Below are 16,602 nucleotides of genomic sequence, written 5' to 3'. Positions count from 1 at the left end.
GATAGAGGTCTATAAAATCAAGCATGGTGTGGAGAAAGTGGATAGAGAGAAATTCTTCTCCCTCTCACATAACACTAGAAGCAGGGGTCATCCCATGAAACTGATTGCCAGGAAATCTAGGATCAACAAACGGAAGTACTTTTTCACACAATGTATCATCAACTTGTGGAATTCTCTGCCACAAGATGTGGTGACAGGCAACAACCTGGATGGCTTTAAGAGGGGTTTGGATAACTTCCTGGAGGAGAGGTCTATCAAAGGCTACTAGTTGGAGGGCTATAGGCCACCTGCAGCCTCAAAGGCAGGATGCCTCTGCGTCCCAGTTGCAGGGGAGTAACAGCAGGAGAGAGGGCATGCCCTCAGCTCCTGCCTGTGGGCTTCTCGGGGGCATCTGGTGGGCCACAGTGTGAAACAGGATGCTGGACTAGATGGGCCTTGGGCCTGATCCAGCAGGTCTGTTCTTATGTTCTTAGATTATGTTCAGCAACTACCAGTTTTCTCACCATGTGTATGAGAAAGCCTATGCATGTGGAAGATTCTTGTACTTTTCCAATAGCAAAATAAATAGAGTTTTCCCTGGTAATTCCACCCCAAGCCCAGAGAGGTTCAAACTCTGTAATAGAGGAGTGGGGGCGGGGGGAGCCATTTTTGAACCTACCAGAAATACACAAGAGTTTAGGAGTAGCCGTTGCCAGAAAGCTCAGCAGGGATGATTCAGCATTTCTTTCCCTCATGTGAGCTTGCTCTGAGACAAAAGCTATAATGTAAACCCCTCCTATATTCTACCAAGAAAACCACATGGCTCTCTGGCTGCCAGGAGTTGACAACGAGTTGACAGCACAATCTTTCCTTCATCACACACCTGGGTAGCACAAGTGACAAGGTGGAGAAATGTCTGCATGCTGGTTTGATAACATTTGATAAAAAAGGGATTCCCAACCTTGGTTTCCCAGATGTTGTTGGACTACAACTCCCACTATCTTCAGCCCGATGAAGTGGGTTGTCCAGCAGCATCTGGGCACCCAAGGTTGGGAATCTCAATTTTTATTTTATTTATTTATTTTATTGTTCGATTTATATACCACCTTTCATAAAATGTATCCCAAGGCAGTTTACAAAAGTTAATACAATAATATTCCATAAAATCACATTAAAATATTAAATTCAATTAAGACCATCAGAACATTAAAACACCAAAAAGTAATAAAACAAATGTAAATAAAATAAAACACTCTGTCATAAAACAATGACAGAATGAAATTGAGGGGAGAAAGGAAAATGGATGCCTGTACTACCAGCTACCCTGGCCCCCTCATGGGAACACTGTCTAGTTCTTTGAGTGGGTTTCTAGCAAAGAAAGCCCAACATCTGTAGGTCAGGACTCCTGGGTTCCCTCCTTCACTTCTCTCCCCCAACCACTTCATCTTGCCTAACCTTAGAACATGACCCTCTCATCCTCTGTATTCCCCTGTTGCTTGACTGAGGAGCCAGAACTGCACAGGCTGACAGAACAAGAGGAATCTTTTTCTGACATCAGTGTCTTTCAAAGGGAGCATTTAAAGGTGCAGAAGATCAAACGGGGCCAGCAGAAAGCCAAAGGACTCTCTGCCTACATCCTCACTTTTCTCCTTTGATGAACCGGGGAACCGGGAAGCAGAAAGCAGTTTATTCAACATCAGGGAGGACTATTAACCATTGGGTCAAACTGCCTGCAGAAGGACTGGGCTAGACAAAAGAAAGAAAGAAAGAAAGAAAGAAAGAAAGAAAGAAAGAAAGAAAGAAAGAAAGAAAGAGCTGGCTTTCTAAAGCTGCATTAGCACCTGCACGCGGAAACCTGTGATGTTTTACCAAGCAGCACAGTTCCTACTTGTGACCAGGTCAAGGGAGGCAAGAGCAGGAGACGAAGGGCCAAACTAGATCATATGACCATGGTGTAATTGGGTCCTGCATGTTTGTTTGTAAATGTAAATTGCAGCCACGCTGCACCCTGATCTGGATGCCTCCCCCATGACTGCTCCAGGATAGGGCACTATGGTTCGGGACTCGGGCAGGGGCAAAGGGTTAAAGCCCTTTGATGAGGTCCTGATCTGGATCAGGGACCCATGTGGCTGATAGGTACATTTCCCCGCCAAACATACAGGCCCCAATTGTGTGATAGAGAGCCCTATTGAGACATTACATTGCAGGAGCATTCAGCTGTCATAACAACATAAGAACAACTCTGCTGGATCAGGCCCAAGGCCCATTTAGCCCAGCATCGTGCTTCACACAGTGGCCCACCAGATGCCTCTGAGAAGCCCACAGGCAAGAGCTGTACAGTTGTACATGTTTGTGTGAATGACTGTCCCTGTGTTTCTTTTAAAAGTGAACCTGGGTACAGGCCTCTCAAATGCAGGATACAGATAGAAAGTGTACTGCGGTATCTGTGTTCCACACAACGTGAATAACTGTATCTGTGTACAGATCTGTACCCGTGTACACTGTATATTCATTGTACAAGTGTGGAAGATGTGGTGTGAACGGAGCTCTAGTTTCGCCACACGGCTAACATAAATATGCGAAGTGCATATTTATAGTGGTCTGAAACTGGACACATTTTGTCGGTCTGATTTTCCCTTTATTTCTGTAGTCAAGGATTCTGGCCCTGTGCCTTTAACAGTAGCTTGACCTGGAGAAAGGTAGTCCGTGAAACTTTTCTCACCATGAACATGAGAAGCTGCCTTATCTTGAGCCAGACCACTGGTGCATCTAGCCCATTATTGTTTCCTCCAGCTGGCTGCAGTTCTCCAGGATCTCAAAAAGAGGCTTTTCCTTTCTATTTGCAGCATCCAGAACTGGCACCCGCCATCTGAAGTGGTACAATCTACCTAACCACTTCATTCTCAAGACTAACACTGAGTTCAATGGGACTTATTTCCAAGCAAGTGCACAGGATTGCCATCTTGATGTCATCAAGTCTACATGCATTTCTCAGGAGTAGTTTAACCTTATTCTCTGCATCTCTTCAAAAGGAAGCAACGCTTCCAAAATCTAAATCAGAAATCTACAGAACACAAATCAATGGTTCGGTGTTTATGCCTCCAGCAGTCCAGTTCACTTATTATTTATTTATTTATTTATTTACACAGTCAGACAGGTGCCACTAACTGGTCTGCCCCATCCAGACATCAAGTCCTTCCCAAGGACCTGGGATGGCTGAATTTTATTATCAATGTTGTTGCTTTATAGATATCGTCACAGCATATAGGCTGTTTCCAGTAAAGTTGCTTTTTGTAATTGGCTGATGGTGATTTCTGTGGCCCCTATGGTGGTATTATTATTATTATTTCTTGTTTACACAGTCAGACAGGTGTTATTGACTGTGTAAACAAGAAATATTATAATTAATTAATTAATTAATTAATTACTTCAATTTCTATACTGCCCTCCCAAAAATGGCTCAGGGCCGTTTACACAGAGAAATAACAAATAAATAAGATGGATCCCTGTCCCCAAAGGGCTCACAATCTAAAAAGAAACATAAGATAGACACCAGCAACAGTCACTGGAGGTACTGTGCTGTGGCTGGATAGGGCCAGTTACTCTCCCCCCTTTCAATAAAGAGAATCACCACGTTAAAAAGGCGCCTCTTTGCCAGGTTAGCAGGGGTCAGCACTTATGAGTTGCAAAAACGGCAACAGAATTGACTGAACAGATGAACATCAATTACATTATAAATAACAATAACAACGATAGTCATGAATAATGGATTTGCTGTAATTAAACCCAGAAATTGCCATAAAGACATGCCCATCAGTCTAAGAAGGGGCAGTGGCTTACCCAGAGTGTAATAAACAGGTGATGCTGCAGGGGTGACTCTAAAACAATTAATTTGGGGGTGCAAAGGGGTGGCAAAGAACATTATTAGGAGAGAGAAGACTTTGCTATACATGAAATACTTACAGAGAGAAGGTATTTAATGTTGTTGGTCTCTTTACCTTATTAATGAAGCTTGCTCGACATTTTCAGACTTATTCAGAAGATGGACCAGAATCCTCTTAGAAAATACTGAGGTCGTCCACATGAGATGCGCTCCAACGAGCGGCAGAACAGGGAGGAAGTCCTCTGCATCTCTCCATGCCCCACACCAGGAGCGTGGGGCATGGAGGGATTCCCCCTCTGCCCCCCAGCTCTGTGTGTGCTCAGGCTGCCTGCAGTCCACACACAGACATGGCCGGGTACTTGGGTAGAAGAGGCACGCTTGCACCCTTCTACTTAGGTAATAGCCCAAGGTTAAATCTTGGGCTACCTGGAGGGGCCGCTCTGGGATCAGCCTCGATCCCGGTGCTTCCCATGAGCAACCCTGCCCTGGTAGGACTGCTTGTGTGAATCGCCTTACTGCCTTTTGGGGTTTAGGCAAATCCTTCTCGTCTGATTTCCAGACTAGTTTTTTCTTCCTGTCCAAGAGGATGTGGCAGGAAAGACTGGGGTGGGGAAGAGAGGTCAGTATCAGGCCCGCTGAAAGTGGCCAGGGAGATGACCCTGCACACAAGGGCTCACCCAGCCCAGTTCTTGGCCAGGAAGGAAGCTCAAGGGTTGGCCTGGCCCCTGAAGGAGTCTCCTAGCTGCGCTGGCTTGTTCTGGGATAGAGGAGTGAGTGAGTGAATGAGGCATCTTTAAACAATGGAGGCCTTTTAAAATAATTAATTCAAGCTGTAGGGTCATAATATGCTGTAACTGTAACGGCTAAAACTTTGCTATCCGGTCTGGTGGATGGGGAAGCACTAAATATGTTTGAGGGGAGCCCTTGATGCCCCTTGGAGTCATCCCTGTGATGACAATCCAGGAGCAGCTGTATCTCAGCACCGGAACTCCATATAAACAATTGTCTTGTAGCCCTAAGAGGTATGGAGCTCTGTCTGAACTAGGGCTGTCCACCTCAAATGTTTTGAATGGCCAGAACTCCCCATCCAGCAAATGTCTCAGGGACACACCCATAATTTTTCACCTAAAAAAATGGCAGCACGGCCTTAATTCGGCATCAGATAGTCAATTCAACTTCAAGGATTCAATTAAACCTCGGTGAGGCTGCTGTCATGGTATACTATAACAGCCATGGGTCAGGCAGCCCCATTGTCCTACTAAAGACATCCAGATCCCAGCCTGAAAAAAATTCTGTCGATGTAGTAAGGTTGCTGCAGACAGCATTTTCAGCACTCCAAAAGATCCCAACAAAGCTTGGGGTTTGAGACCTTTGGTTTAAACTAGGAGTCCTCCAGCTGTTGTTGGACTACAACTCCCATCATCCCTAGTCACAGTGGCCAGTAGCCAGTGATGATGGGACTTGTAGGCTAACATCTGCAGGAGGGCTACTGTTTCAAGCCCCTGGTTTAAACAGTTGCCAGACTATAGAGCTAGCCGCATCTCAGTCCTGAGTGAGGCACCTGTTATATGATAGCCAGGACCCTGCCTGCCACTCAGCAAGCTGGGCATTAGTTCAGAGACTCCTCTGTCATAAGAGAGTTGCAGGCGCCAATGTTCTCCTGCAGGAATAGGGAGGTGAGCAACAAGAGCACATCTACATGACAAGCACAAACCACATTGTAACTGACTGAACTACTGTAGCCTCTCTTATGGAAACCTGGGAATGATGAGGGCCTGATCATTCTTTGGGGCTATTCACACGGTGGAGGAAAACCAGGCTAAGGGAGCCCAGCCCAGTTTCCCTCCATTGTGAGACTCACTGGGCTCGTGGGCGAGCCCGGTGATCCAAAGGCAGCTAGCCCACCAAAGTAGCCATTTGTGCGGGGCATTCTGGGGCTTCCTGTGGGCGGGTGGCCCCTGATCCCCGCTGCCCCTACCGACTGTGATGGAGCCGGTAATCTTGTGGGCGGCCGACCCAGCTGCCCAGGGATGGCTTGGCGATCTTCTGCAGGGAGGGGTAAGTTAACCCGCTCTCCCTGAAGACCCGCCCGAAGCTCCTCTCACTGATTGTGAGAAGAGCTTCTCTGTTTTTGATTCTAGTCCCTTCTGAAAACTGCAGTTCCAATGGCTTCATGGCTGAGGGTCATGACAATTAAACAGGTTTGAAACAGGGAGATGACTCGTTAAACATTTGAATTCAGCTCCAGTTCAGGCTCATCAGTATTTTGTGACTCTCTGGATCAGTTCCTGTCCAGACACTCACTTTAAAAAGTGGTTCACTTCAGTATTCAATTCATACACTTTTTAAGGCTGTTCTCATGAGCAGCCTAGCCTGCGAAATCCCCCAAGGCACCACACTTGTCGCACGGTGCCTTGTGTGATATCCAGAGGTGGGGGAAACGGGTCCCGGCCTCGGTTGAGCTACACTATCGGGTGCAGTGCGGATAGTGATGCAGATAGTGCTGCTGGGAGCAGTGTGGAGAGCTGGGGGGAAGGCAGCATGGATTGTGTGGGCGCACAGCTCATGCGCTGAAGACATTCAGAATGATCATCTGGGGTTGAACCCTGCCTCCCCCGCCCACGGCCCACCCTCCCCACCCCAGTATTGGTCATGAGAACAACCTCTTAGAATGAGTTTAGATATATAATATCTAACAGAACATATAACAGAACAATATCAAGCTCTTTTGCATGCATTGTGACAATGATAACCATTTCATGTGAGAAAAATATTACTTTTTAGAATTGCTTATTTCTGAAAAATGTAAAAAGGTTTTATAAATAAAATAATCATCGGTCTTCTAAATAAATAAATAAGTGTGTCTATCTATCTATCTATCTATCTATCTATCTATCTATCTATCTATCTATCTATCTATCTATCTATCTAATCTATCTCCTTCTATTTCAAGCAGAATGCCTGGTTCTGGAACCTTTTATATGAACCACTTACCAATGTTTTGTGCCTTTGGTTTGGTTCCAGTTCAGGTTTAAGGTAACCAAGAGATTTTAGCTTCAGATTTTTAAAACACACACCCAAAAAACAAGGTGGGGTCTGCTTCCTCCCATAGAGACGGATGCCAGCCTTGCTAGGCACACCACAGCACTCTGGTCTCACATGGCCCTGTTATTCCATGGCAGTGTTGCAGGAAATACTTGGTAGCTACCAAACAAATAGTCCTCCTTCCTAGGTGCGACCCAGGGAATTGTAGCACCTGAGGTGAGGTGCCACACACGCTGCCTTGCCCCACACTCCTTGTGGGGCCCAGCTCCCTATCAGAACAGACCCTTAAAAGCTTTGAAATGCATGCAGGGGTCAAGAAAGTGGGATTGCTGCCTTTGTGTCTGGGGATGGTGGGAACTGTAGGGCAACAGCTGAAGCTCTTCAGGTTGGCCACCCCTGGGCTAGGCACTTTTTTAAAAAGTGGAAGCTGGAAATACAAGGAAGTTGCTTGGAACATCCCTGAGAAGGTCAGGCCTTTTTAGTCTCCTTGGAGGTGGTGGCCCTGGGCTACGGTGTAGGGATGGGGTGAAAGGCACCTGTACTGTGGTAGTTATTAGTATGGAGCAGGGCTGTACAAATTTGGCCCTCCAGCTGGTTTTGTGCTACAACTCCCATCACCCCCAGTGACAAATAGCCAGGGATGTTGGGAGTTGTAGTCCAACATCTGCAGGAGCGGGCCAAAGTTGTGCAGCCCTAGTAGGGAGCAATGCAGGAGCTGCACACCTATTCTGCCCAAACATCCACAAACTTGTTACCTTCAGTGGGGGAGGTCTTGAGTCTCCTGCAGAGCCCATTGACATCCGTGTAGGTCTCCTGGACTTTCTGGAGTGCCTCTGCCCCACGCAGCTCCATAAGGGAGCGCAGCTCGGACAGGGTGCAGCCAAACCCGCCTGCATGGTTCATCTCTCGCTGCTGGCTTTTGGGGTAGAAATCCACCGAGCTGTTGGCTATGTCTCCCATGGTGGAGGTGAGCCTCACCCAGGCTAGGCAACACTTGGCAGGGGTGTGTGGAGTGAAGAGTTGCCTTGATCTAGTTCAGCCTGGTAGACAGAAGGAGAAACCTGGAGGGAAATGGGAAATGGCATAAGTGGGAGGAAGACACTCCAGGACATAGTTTTGATCTCTCCCCCCACTTGACCTGGACGATGGTTCCTTCCTACTTACCTGCTCAGTCCCAGCGGTGTCCTGGGTTCATTCTACAGAGCCCCAGGGGGAAGGGCCAACAGATGTTGTAGAGGCCAGCCAGGGGACCGAGCCATGGAAGAGGCAGAGACACAGTCCTTGTCAGAGCCTGGCACAACGGGTGTCCCCGCCGCAGAAAGGGAACCTGCCAGAAAGACAACAGGGATGAAATAGAAAGTAAATCAGGGAGACTTGCTACATCCATCTGTTCATGCCAGCGTAACTCAAATCTCTCTCTCCCCTTCCCTTCCTCTTTACATAAGAGGAATGATGCTGGATGAGGCCCAAGGCCTATGCAGCCCAGTATCCTGTTTCTCACAATGGCCCACCAGATGCCTCTGGGAAGCCCACCAGCAAGACACGAAGCCGTGCCCTCTCTCTCCTGCTGCTGCCCCCCCCCCCCGAAACTGGTATTCAGAGGCATCTCTGCTTCTGAGCCTGGAGGCAGCCTATAATCATCGACTAGTAGCCATTGATAGACCTGTCCTCCATTGATAAACCTGTCCTCTTTTTCTCATTGATTAATCATGTTTTTTAACCTTTCCATTTCCAACACATGGACTATTGCACCCTAATAGTTCAACCAAGAACCTTTCATTCAAAATGTGACTCCCCCTCCCTAATCCTCACACACAAACAGCTGCAGTTTGAAATGGTGCAGTCCAATAAAATGTTTTGCCATCAGATAATACAGAATGTATCCACTGACCCTCACGAGACTCTGAGTGTAAAGCAAACTGAACCTCACTTAGGGAGAATTTCCTTACCCCACAAGTGGGAGGTATTACTCAGAATCCAAGACTAGGTTTTTCCTCAATTTCTTTGATGTTAAAAATTGGAGGGTTTTCTTAAATTCAGAGTCCTCATCCTTTTGGATAAATACAGGTACAACTTGTATTTAACCTGTATTTTTTTAAAGGGGGTTGTCCTCCATTCAGTGTCGTCTTCTATTCAGGTAAATATGGTAAATGTTTATTCTTGGCACTGACAGAGGAGTGATCTGTTGTATGCAGAGCAGCATGAGGAACAACCGAGGGTCCAGGACTTGGTTCTGTCCGGAGCTAGAGAAGTGGGCTGTGCATGTCTATGAAATAAAATCCCATGGAAAGATGAGAGAAATAGAAGCCCAGGTGGAAACTGCATGAAGTGGGTGTATTCACATTGGTAAGAGTGAATATGCCACCCTCCTTCAGGGACCCAGGGTAGTGCAGAGTGATGGATATAAGTGTGGGCAGCCCAGTTCAGATGCTAATTCAGACATGAGCCTTGCCAGGTGGCATTGAGCAAGTCTATTTTTCTCTTGGGCTAGTCTACCTCTTTTAGTTGGTGTGAGTAAAAATGTTGCACAGAGCCTTTAGAATGGATCAGTGAATGGATGGAATTTATTACGGTCCTATACCAGCAATCAGAGTCTTTAGAGGAAGGAACAAATATAAATGTCCAACAATAAGGCAAACAAATAGGTGAATTTGGGCTAAAGGTAGCTCAGCCAGGAACACAGAACCCATGTCTAGGACCACACATGGTTCAGAACCTTCACTGTCTTGAGTGCCAGGAGCTTTAGGAAATGTTGGTTTATGAGGGTTCTGAGAATTAATTCCTTTAGAGATTATACCTTCTACAATTTCCAATATCTTTAGGAGCAAGCCATTACAGTTAAGCAAGTTTATATTTGTAGTACAGACATGCCCACAGAGACTGGAATTGTCTGCCTACCATTTTATAATTTATTTATTTTATTATTTTATTTTATTTTTACATTTATATCCCACTCTTCCTCCAAGGAGCATAACATAACATGGTTATGTTTCTCCTTACAACAACCTCGTGAAGTAGGTTAGGCTGAGAGATATGTGACTAGCCCAGAGTCACCCAGTGAGCTTCATGGTTGAATAGGGATTTGAACTCAGGTCTCCCTGGTCCTGGTCCAACACTCTAACCACTATGCCACACTGGTTCAGAAATATATATATGTGCTGTGTTGTGGGTGAAATTGCTAATCCATACACTGCTGTTCAATGAAAAACAGAGATCAAAATGGTTTACATAGAAAATAATAATAATAGCAGAAAAAGACCCAAATAATCCCAGTGGTAATTGGTGCCCTGGGTGCAGTTCCAAAAGACCTTGAAGAGCACCTCAACACCATAGGGGCCACAGAAATCACCACCAGCCAATTACAAAAAGCAACTTTACTGGGAACAGCCTATATTCTGCGACAATATCTATAACAATTGACAATAAAATTCTGGCATCCCAGGTCCTTGGGAAGGACTCGAAGTCTGGATGAAACAAACCAGTCAATAACACCTGTCTGACTGTGTAAACAAGAAATAATAATAAAAAATGATAATATGGTTCATTATGATATGGTTCATTGATCATTATAATAATTAATAAGAATATAATAATTAATTAATGATAATACAGTTCCCTGTCTCCAAAGACCTCACAGTGCGCACGCGCACACACACACACACACACACAGCAACGGCCATTGGAGGGATGCTGTACTGGTGGTTGAAAAGGGGCAGTAGCTCTCTTCCTGCTCAATATAAAGAGAATCACCACTTTGAAAGGTGTCTCTTTGCCCAGTTAGCAGGGCTTATCCCCTTTTATCATCACACCAACATTGTTAAATAGATTAGGCTGGCCCAGAGTCATCCAGTAAACTTTAAGGCTGAGAGGGATTTGGATCTGAGTCTCCCCAGGTCTGCTGCACAACAGTATGAATCTATTGATCAATTGATCGATCAATCAATCGATCAATCATGTGAAAGCTGGACTTTGTAGAAGCATGATAGAAAAAGTATTGATGCTTTTGAACTTTGATGCTGGAGAAGACTTTTGAGGATACCATGGACAGCCAGGAAAACAAACAAATGGATCAGATAACAGATCAATCCAGAATTTTCACTCGTACAAATGACCAGGCTCAAACTATCATACTTCGGACGCATTATGCGAAGATCCAGCTCCCTTGAGAAGTACAAAATGCTGGGAAAAGTTGAAGGAAAGAGAAGAGGATGACCAGCAGCAAGGTGGATGGACTCGATCACGACAGCAATGAAAGCACCACCGAGAGACCTTAAAGGCCAAGTTGAAGACAGATCATCCTGGAGAGAATCTATCTATGTGGTCGCTAAGAGGTGACACCGACTTGATGGCACTTAATCAATCAATCAATCAATCAATATGTGGAGAAAGGGTGGCATAGAGGGTGGCTTTATTAAATGGATATAGGGAAGCTTTAGATGTACATATGTTTGAAGGGTTATTGTAATAACTATTGAATAAATGTAGGTAGATCCTTGCATGTATTAATACATATAGCAATAGCAATAGCACTTACATTTATATACCGCTCTATAGCCAGAGCTCTCTAAGCGGTTTACAATGATTTAGCATATTGCCCCCCAACATTCTGGGTACTCATTTTACCGACCTCGGAAGGATGGAAGGCTGAGTCAACCTTGAACCCCTGGTCAGGATCGAACTTGTAACCTTCTGGTTACAGGGCGGCAGTTTTACCACTGCGCCACCAATAGGCAGATAATATGGGTATTCCTTGATTCAAATCCTGAGCTGGTGATTCTGGAATACAAGGCACCCCCCCCCCAATCCACCAACTTCTAAGGCTAAAAGCAAGGGTGTATGTCCTTTGTGGTCTCCCAGTCCATTTCTGCATCCAGAATGTGATATGCAAATAAAGCTAGTCTGCACACATTAACTTACTTTACATAATTTATTCCACCTCCAAAATTCTGAACATTTGGTTAAAGGTGGAGCGTTGGAGGCAGTGGAGGAGGGCAGTGGGGAATGCAGAGAGGAGAATGGAATCATATGGAGATCAAGTAAACTTGGGCAGGCAGTAGAAAATGTTTGATTTCCAGTGCAGTGTGCCCTCTTGTCTATTAGAAGGTGCATGCACTCCAAAAGGCCTAGTGTGACATCTTATTGTCTCCTGCATTTGCAGGACTCCTATTAGCACCAGTGTTTCAAGTACCACAAAGAAAGGGAGGACCAGGCTGCCACCATCTCTAGCCTCAGCCTCCCAGGCCTGGTGTGACTAAGTCTTTTCTCCCTCAGTGCTGTTGGCTGCAAGTGGCACAGCCCCTGCAGGACCAAGGAGGCAAGTGCCTCTGCCCCCAAGAAGCTCCCTGCCAGCTGTAATGCTGCACTGCAGTTGAAGGGCAGAGTCTGCAGATATCAGAGAGGAGCCCCCTCTGTGTTCAGAGGTCTCCCTGATGCGCCATAACACAGAGCTATTGGAAGGGGAGGGGAGCTGTCCAGGGTACTGAACTAGTCGTCCAAATCACCTTGCTCACAGCTCGGCTTGGTGCAGATTCAGGGGAATTCAGGACAAGAGCTGATGGGACAACTAAGCTAGTGAATCCACTATGGTCATTGTTTATGTGAATCTGGTGACATGTCACAGAATAGTGGTGCAATCCCAGTTCACTCCCTCCAAGAATTTCTTTGAAATGTATGGTATTTTCCACTTACTTGATTTGTCTATGATTCATCAAAATACTCCAAAGTTTGAAAAACCCATATCTACAGTTATAGGTTGCTTTCTTTGCCTTGAACACTTTAATCATTGTCACAATGACAATGTCTCAACCAGGCCCATGATCTTAAGCTTCACCGCTGCCACCAAGTAGACTTTTCTATCTGTTTCTACTGAAACAGCCTTCCAAACCTCTTTTTCTTTCAAAGCTAGGTAGGCTGTAAATAATTCAGTTCACAACAGTAGTTCTTTTGGAAAATTTAGTACAAAGAAACAGCAACCATATAAGCATAAGGAACAAATAAAATAGGAGAAAAACACATAGAATCTAACCTGCACCTAATACTGTGTCGTAGCTCAGTTTCTTTACTAGGAGACCTCTTATAATTACCTCTAGTCACCTTCTGCAGCAAGCCTGGTTTTCTCAGCCTCAGGTCTTGCACTTTCTATCCAGTTCCAGGGGGTTCAATTCCAGACTGTTCTTTCAGCTGCTTTGAGAGTGATTCAGTTCTTTGAAGAGTTTCAGCTCAACTCTCCCAGTAATTTCTCAGATCTAATTTCAGCAGCTCTTCTCAGCTCCTCTCTCCTGGCTCTCCAAGACTCCAGCTTTAACTCCAGCTGGAACTTGCACTAACCAACATGAACTCCTTCGCTTGGACTCACTGAGGCTATTCTCATAACCAGCAAAAATCGGGCTAGGAGAGCCTAGCCCAATTTCTGCTGGTCGTGTAAACCACCAGGCTCTCAGGTGAGCCCAGTGGTTTACAAGCGGGTAACCTGCTTGCGAAGCTCACCCTTTAGCTCAGGTTAGCGGAGCGAGTATTCCGCTAACTGGCGTTTCCAGATCAAGTGTTGCTGCGGCATGGCTCCGTGCTGCGGCAATTCACGAGGCGACCCCTGACCGGGAGGCTAAAAAGCAGACTCCCGCCTCGGGGGTCTCTCCAGCATGCTCTGCGCACTCGTGCAAAGCTTGCTGGAACTTCCAGGGGCTGTGTGGCCCCCAAACTCCCAAGCCCCCTCTGGCTCATGTGGGTGGCCAATCCGGCCACCCAGGGCAGACTGGAGGATCGTCTGTGGGGAGAGCGGGCTAAGCCTGCTCTCCCCGCTAACCCCGTTATGGTGAGTCTCACCGATCATGGGACCCACCTCACTTTCTGCTGCAGGCAAGCCTCCTTTTATTCTCTCCCCTCTCCAATTTTTCTAAACAAACCGATCAAAACAATTCAAGTTCCCTCCAATCCATTCAAACCCTGTCTTCTCTCCAAAATTTAACCAGTACAACTCTTCTCCCTCCAAAACCAAACTGTAGAACAGGAGCTGTGAACTTTTGACCCTGGGTAAGCAAATACATATGCGATACAGAAATCTGTAATGCTAAAAGAGGAGGTTCAGGCCTCATTCCTTCACAGTCATGAACAACTTATTTGCCACTCAGTTGTAGTCAGGGAGGAAGGCTGGTCCTAGCCCTTTTTCCTAAAGGAAAGGGGATTTGTTCAGGGTAAGCCAGATCATCCTGGAGAGAATCTATCTTTGTGGTCGCTAAGAGTCGACAACGACTTGATGGCACTTAATCAATCAATCAGTCAGTCAATCAATAAATCAGTCAGTCAATCAATCAACCAATCAAGCCACCTTGGTGAAATCTCAGAAGCGAGAGGAGCTGCTGAATAATATGACCAGGAATCAGTGATGGAGGATCTAGCATTGCTCTTTGCTCCTCTCCATGACTACCAGAAGCAGAATAAATTATGCAAAATAAGAGAAATTATGTAAATTTGCTTTATGTATATTGATTGCAGAATTCTTCACAAACAGAACAAGGATTACCTGGATGCAGAATTCTAGTTTATTTAAGCATGCCAACCGCCTGGTCATACCTGCACTTTTATTTCCTGCCCTTTTTTTTTTTTTTTGCTTCTAGTTGGTGCAGTTGACTGAATGGAAATTGGAATCTTTAAACAAATCCTTTGCAGCTGCCTAGCAACAGAATGGCAATGCCCCTTAACCACTTCCAGATCAGCCCTAAATGGGTGGGAGTGCATCCTGCTGCTGCTAAGGAACCGTACAAAGCTTCTCTTCTCTTGCTGCTGTTTCTGATAGAAAAACAGCAATTGCTCCTTGGCTTGCATTCACATTTTCCCAACACTGAGCCAGAGCTGCACAATGCAGAAAGCAAAAGATCCCGGGATCTTATTTACAAGGCTGGACAAAATAAAACATCTCATATGTGATGGGGAAGGAAGGAGGGAAAGAGGGTGTGGACCTAGAGGCCTTTGAGCTGGAGCAGAAACCTACAGTAAATATGTTAGAAGAACAAGCATCAAGTTATAAGGTCCCTTCTACAAATCACACACACACACACACACACACACACACACACACACACACACACACACACGAGATTTGATAGCATAGGTAATATGTAAGGGCAGTGGCATAGCTCAATGGTTAGATCAAGGCTGCATTGGCATGCAATGTAAAACCGAAGGTTGACAAACCTTCAGTTTCAATTTTAAATTGTAAATTGCATTGCAGATGTTCATCCAACCACAGTCCAGCAATCTCCAATTTCAGGAGAGGGGAGCCCCTCCCTCCTCCTCGTCCACCACATCCACATCTCAGCAAGCTCCATAGCACTTGCATTGTCAGATTGTGGGCAAAGCATCAGCACGTCACAAGAACTGCTGAGATTGGCCACGCTCTTGAAGGGGGTGTTCCGAGCGCAATCACACCTTTTTTGAATGGGTCGCCCACCCTTGGCATGGAAAGGCCATTGAAATGCCATGCCATGCCAGCGCTTCTTCTGACAGTGATTGGACCGCCCACCTCCAAAGAGCCCCACAACAAGACTGTCCCGCACAAGTATGATTGCGCTGGGGTGGTGGTGGTGGATATTTTCCTGTTACTCAGGAGAGAGAAGGGAACATGAAGACTTCCTAGGAGGGGATGTGTATATGAGGGAGGGAAAAGGATCCTGGGGGGTCAGTCCCACCATGACCTGGGATGCTTTTGCGAGGGCTCACCCTGGCAAAGCAGTCCATGCAGATCAAACCACACTCCTGCTCCCCTGGCAGCTTGTTACCAGTGGACTACTATACTCATGAGAGGGCCAGTCCATTGGAGAGGCCATTGGGTTAGACACCCTTGGTCTTCCATCGGACTGCACACTCATGAGTTGAGCTATCCCAACAAAGAGAGCCCTGATCTCTCTGGTTAAAGATAGAATTTTTGCACTGCAGCCCCCTTCTCCCCTGAGAAGCCTCACATGGACTCAAAGAAGATTGTGGCGCTCCATGTGTCCGAGCCTAGCTGCATGTGCAGACAGGGAAAACGCTGGGTGAGGGGATGGATCTTTAGCCTCATTCAGAATTCCTGGCTTCAGGCCAGTGTTGCGCCGTTTGCAGATCTGCCACTGCTCCAGATCTGCCACCACAGGGAATTGCAGGAGAGGCGAGCCCTGATTGCCATCGGACCACGGGAAATAGGGGCCAACGTTTGAGGGCACAAACAAGAGTGCACATGTCCATATGGATGGACAGACTGGCAGGGGGCATGCTATGGGTGGGCCCTGGCAGATTTGCTCCATCTACATTGACAGCTACACTTTGACAGCTACTTGGAGGCGGTCGCCAAGACAGAGAGCAGTTGCCGGAGTACCCATCTTGGCAGCTTCCCTATATTGAGCGACACTGGCTTGATATAAAGCCCCAATGGCCTGGCACTCTCGTGAGATAGCTGTACATGGGAGAAGGGGTTGTTTTGTCATCACACATTTTTAGGGATTCTGCCTGACACCCCTGTCCCCATAGACAGTTCCGCTCATGAGTTGTGAGGGGGTTTCCCCATGGCCTTACACTCTCATGAGTGAGCGGTCCGCTTCAGATCAGCATCTATTGTCATCACATATGTCAAATTGCTCCTTTCACTGGGGCAGTGCTGATCCTGCTGCCCAGCCCTTCTCATGAGTAAGCCTAGGGACCACACAGGTATCATTTAAGGGGAA

At 46.3% G+C, this 16,602-nt stretch overlaps 1 protein-coding gene across 6 annotated transcripts in view; it reads right to left on the bottom strand.

Annotated features, from left to right (window-relative positions):
- Nucleotides 1-16,602, bottom strand: part of ATP2B3 (ATPase plasma membrane Ca2+ transporting 3) — a 156,927-nt gene that overhangs the window by 85,192 nt on the left and 55,133 nt on the right. For all 6 annotated transcript variants that reach the window (XM_053298108.1, XM_053298103.1, XM_053298106.1 and 3 more), the window contains exons 2-3: nt 8,072-8,234; nt 7,663-7,968 (exon numbers count right to left, since the gene is read on the bottom strand). In XM_053298108.1, coding sequence (XP_053154083.1) covers nt 7,663-7,867 — 205 coding nt within the window. In that variant the 5' untranslated portion in view covers nt 7,868-7,968; nt 8,072-8,234. The remainder of the gene's footprint in view (nt 1-7,662; nt 7,969-8,071; nt 8,235-16,602) is intronic.

Source organism: Hemicordylus capensis, chromosome 2 (genome assembly GCF_027244095.1).
Source record: "Hemicordylus capensis ecotype Gifberg chromosome 2, rHemCap1.1.pri, whole genome shotgun sequence".
NCBI lineage: Eukaryota > Metazoa > Chordata > Lepidosauria > Squamata > Cordylidae > Hemicordylus > Hemicordylus capensis.
This window is presented reverse-complemented; position numbering and strand designations above follow the sequence as displayed.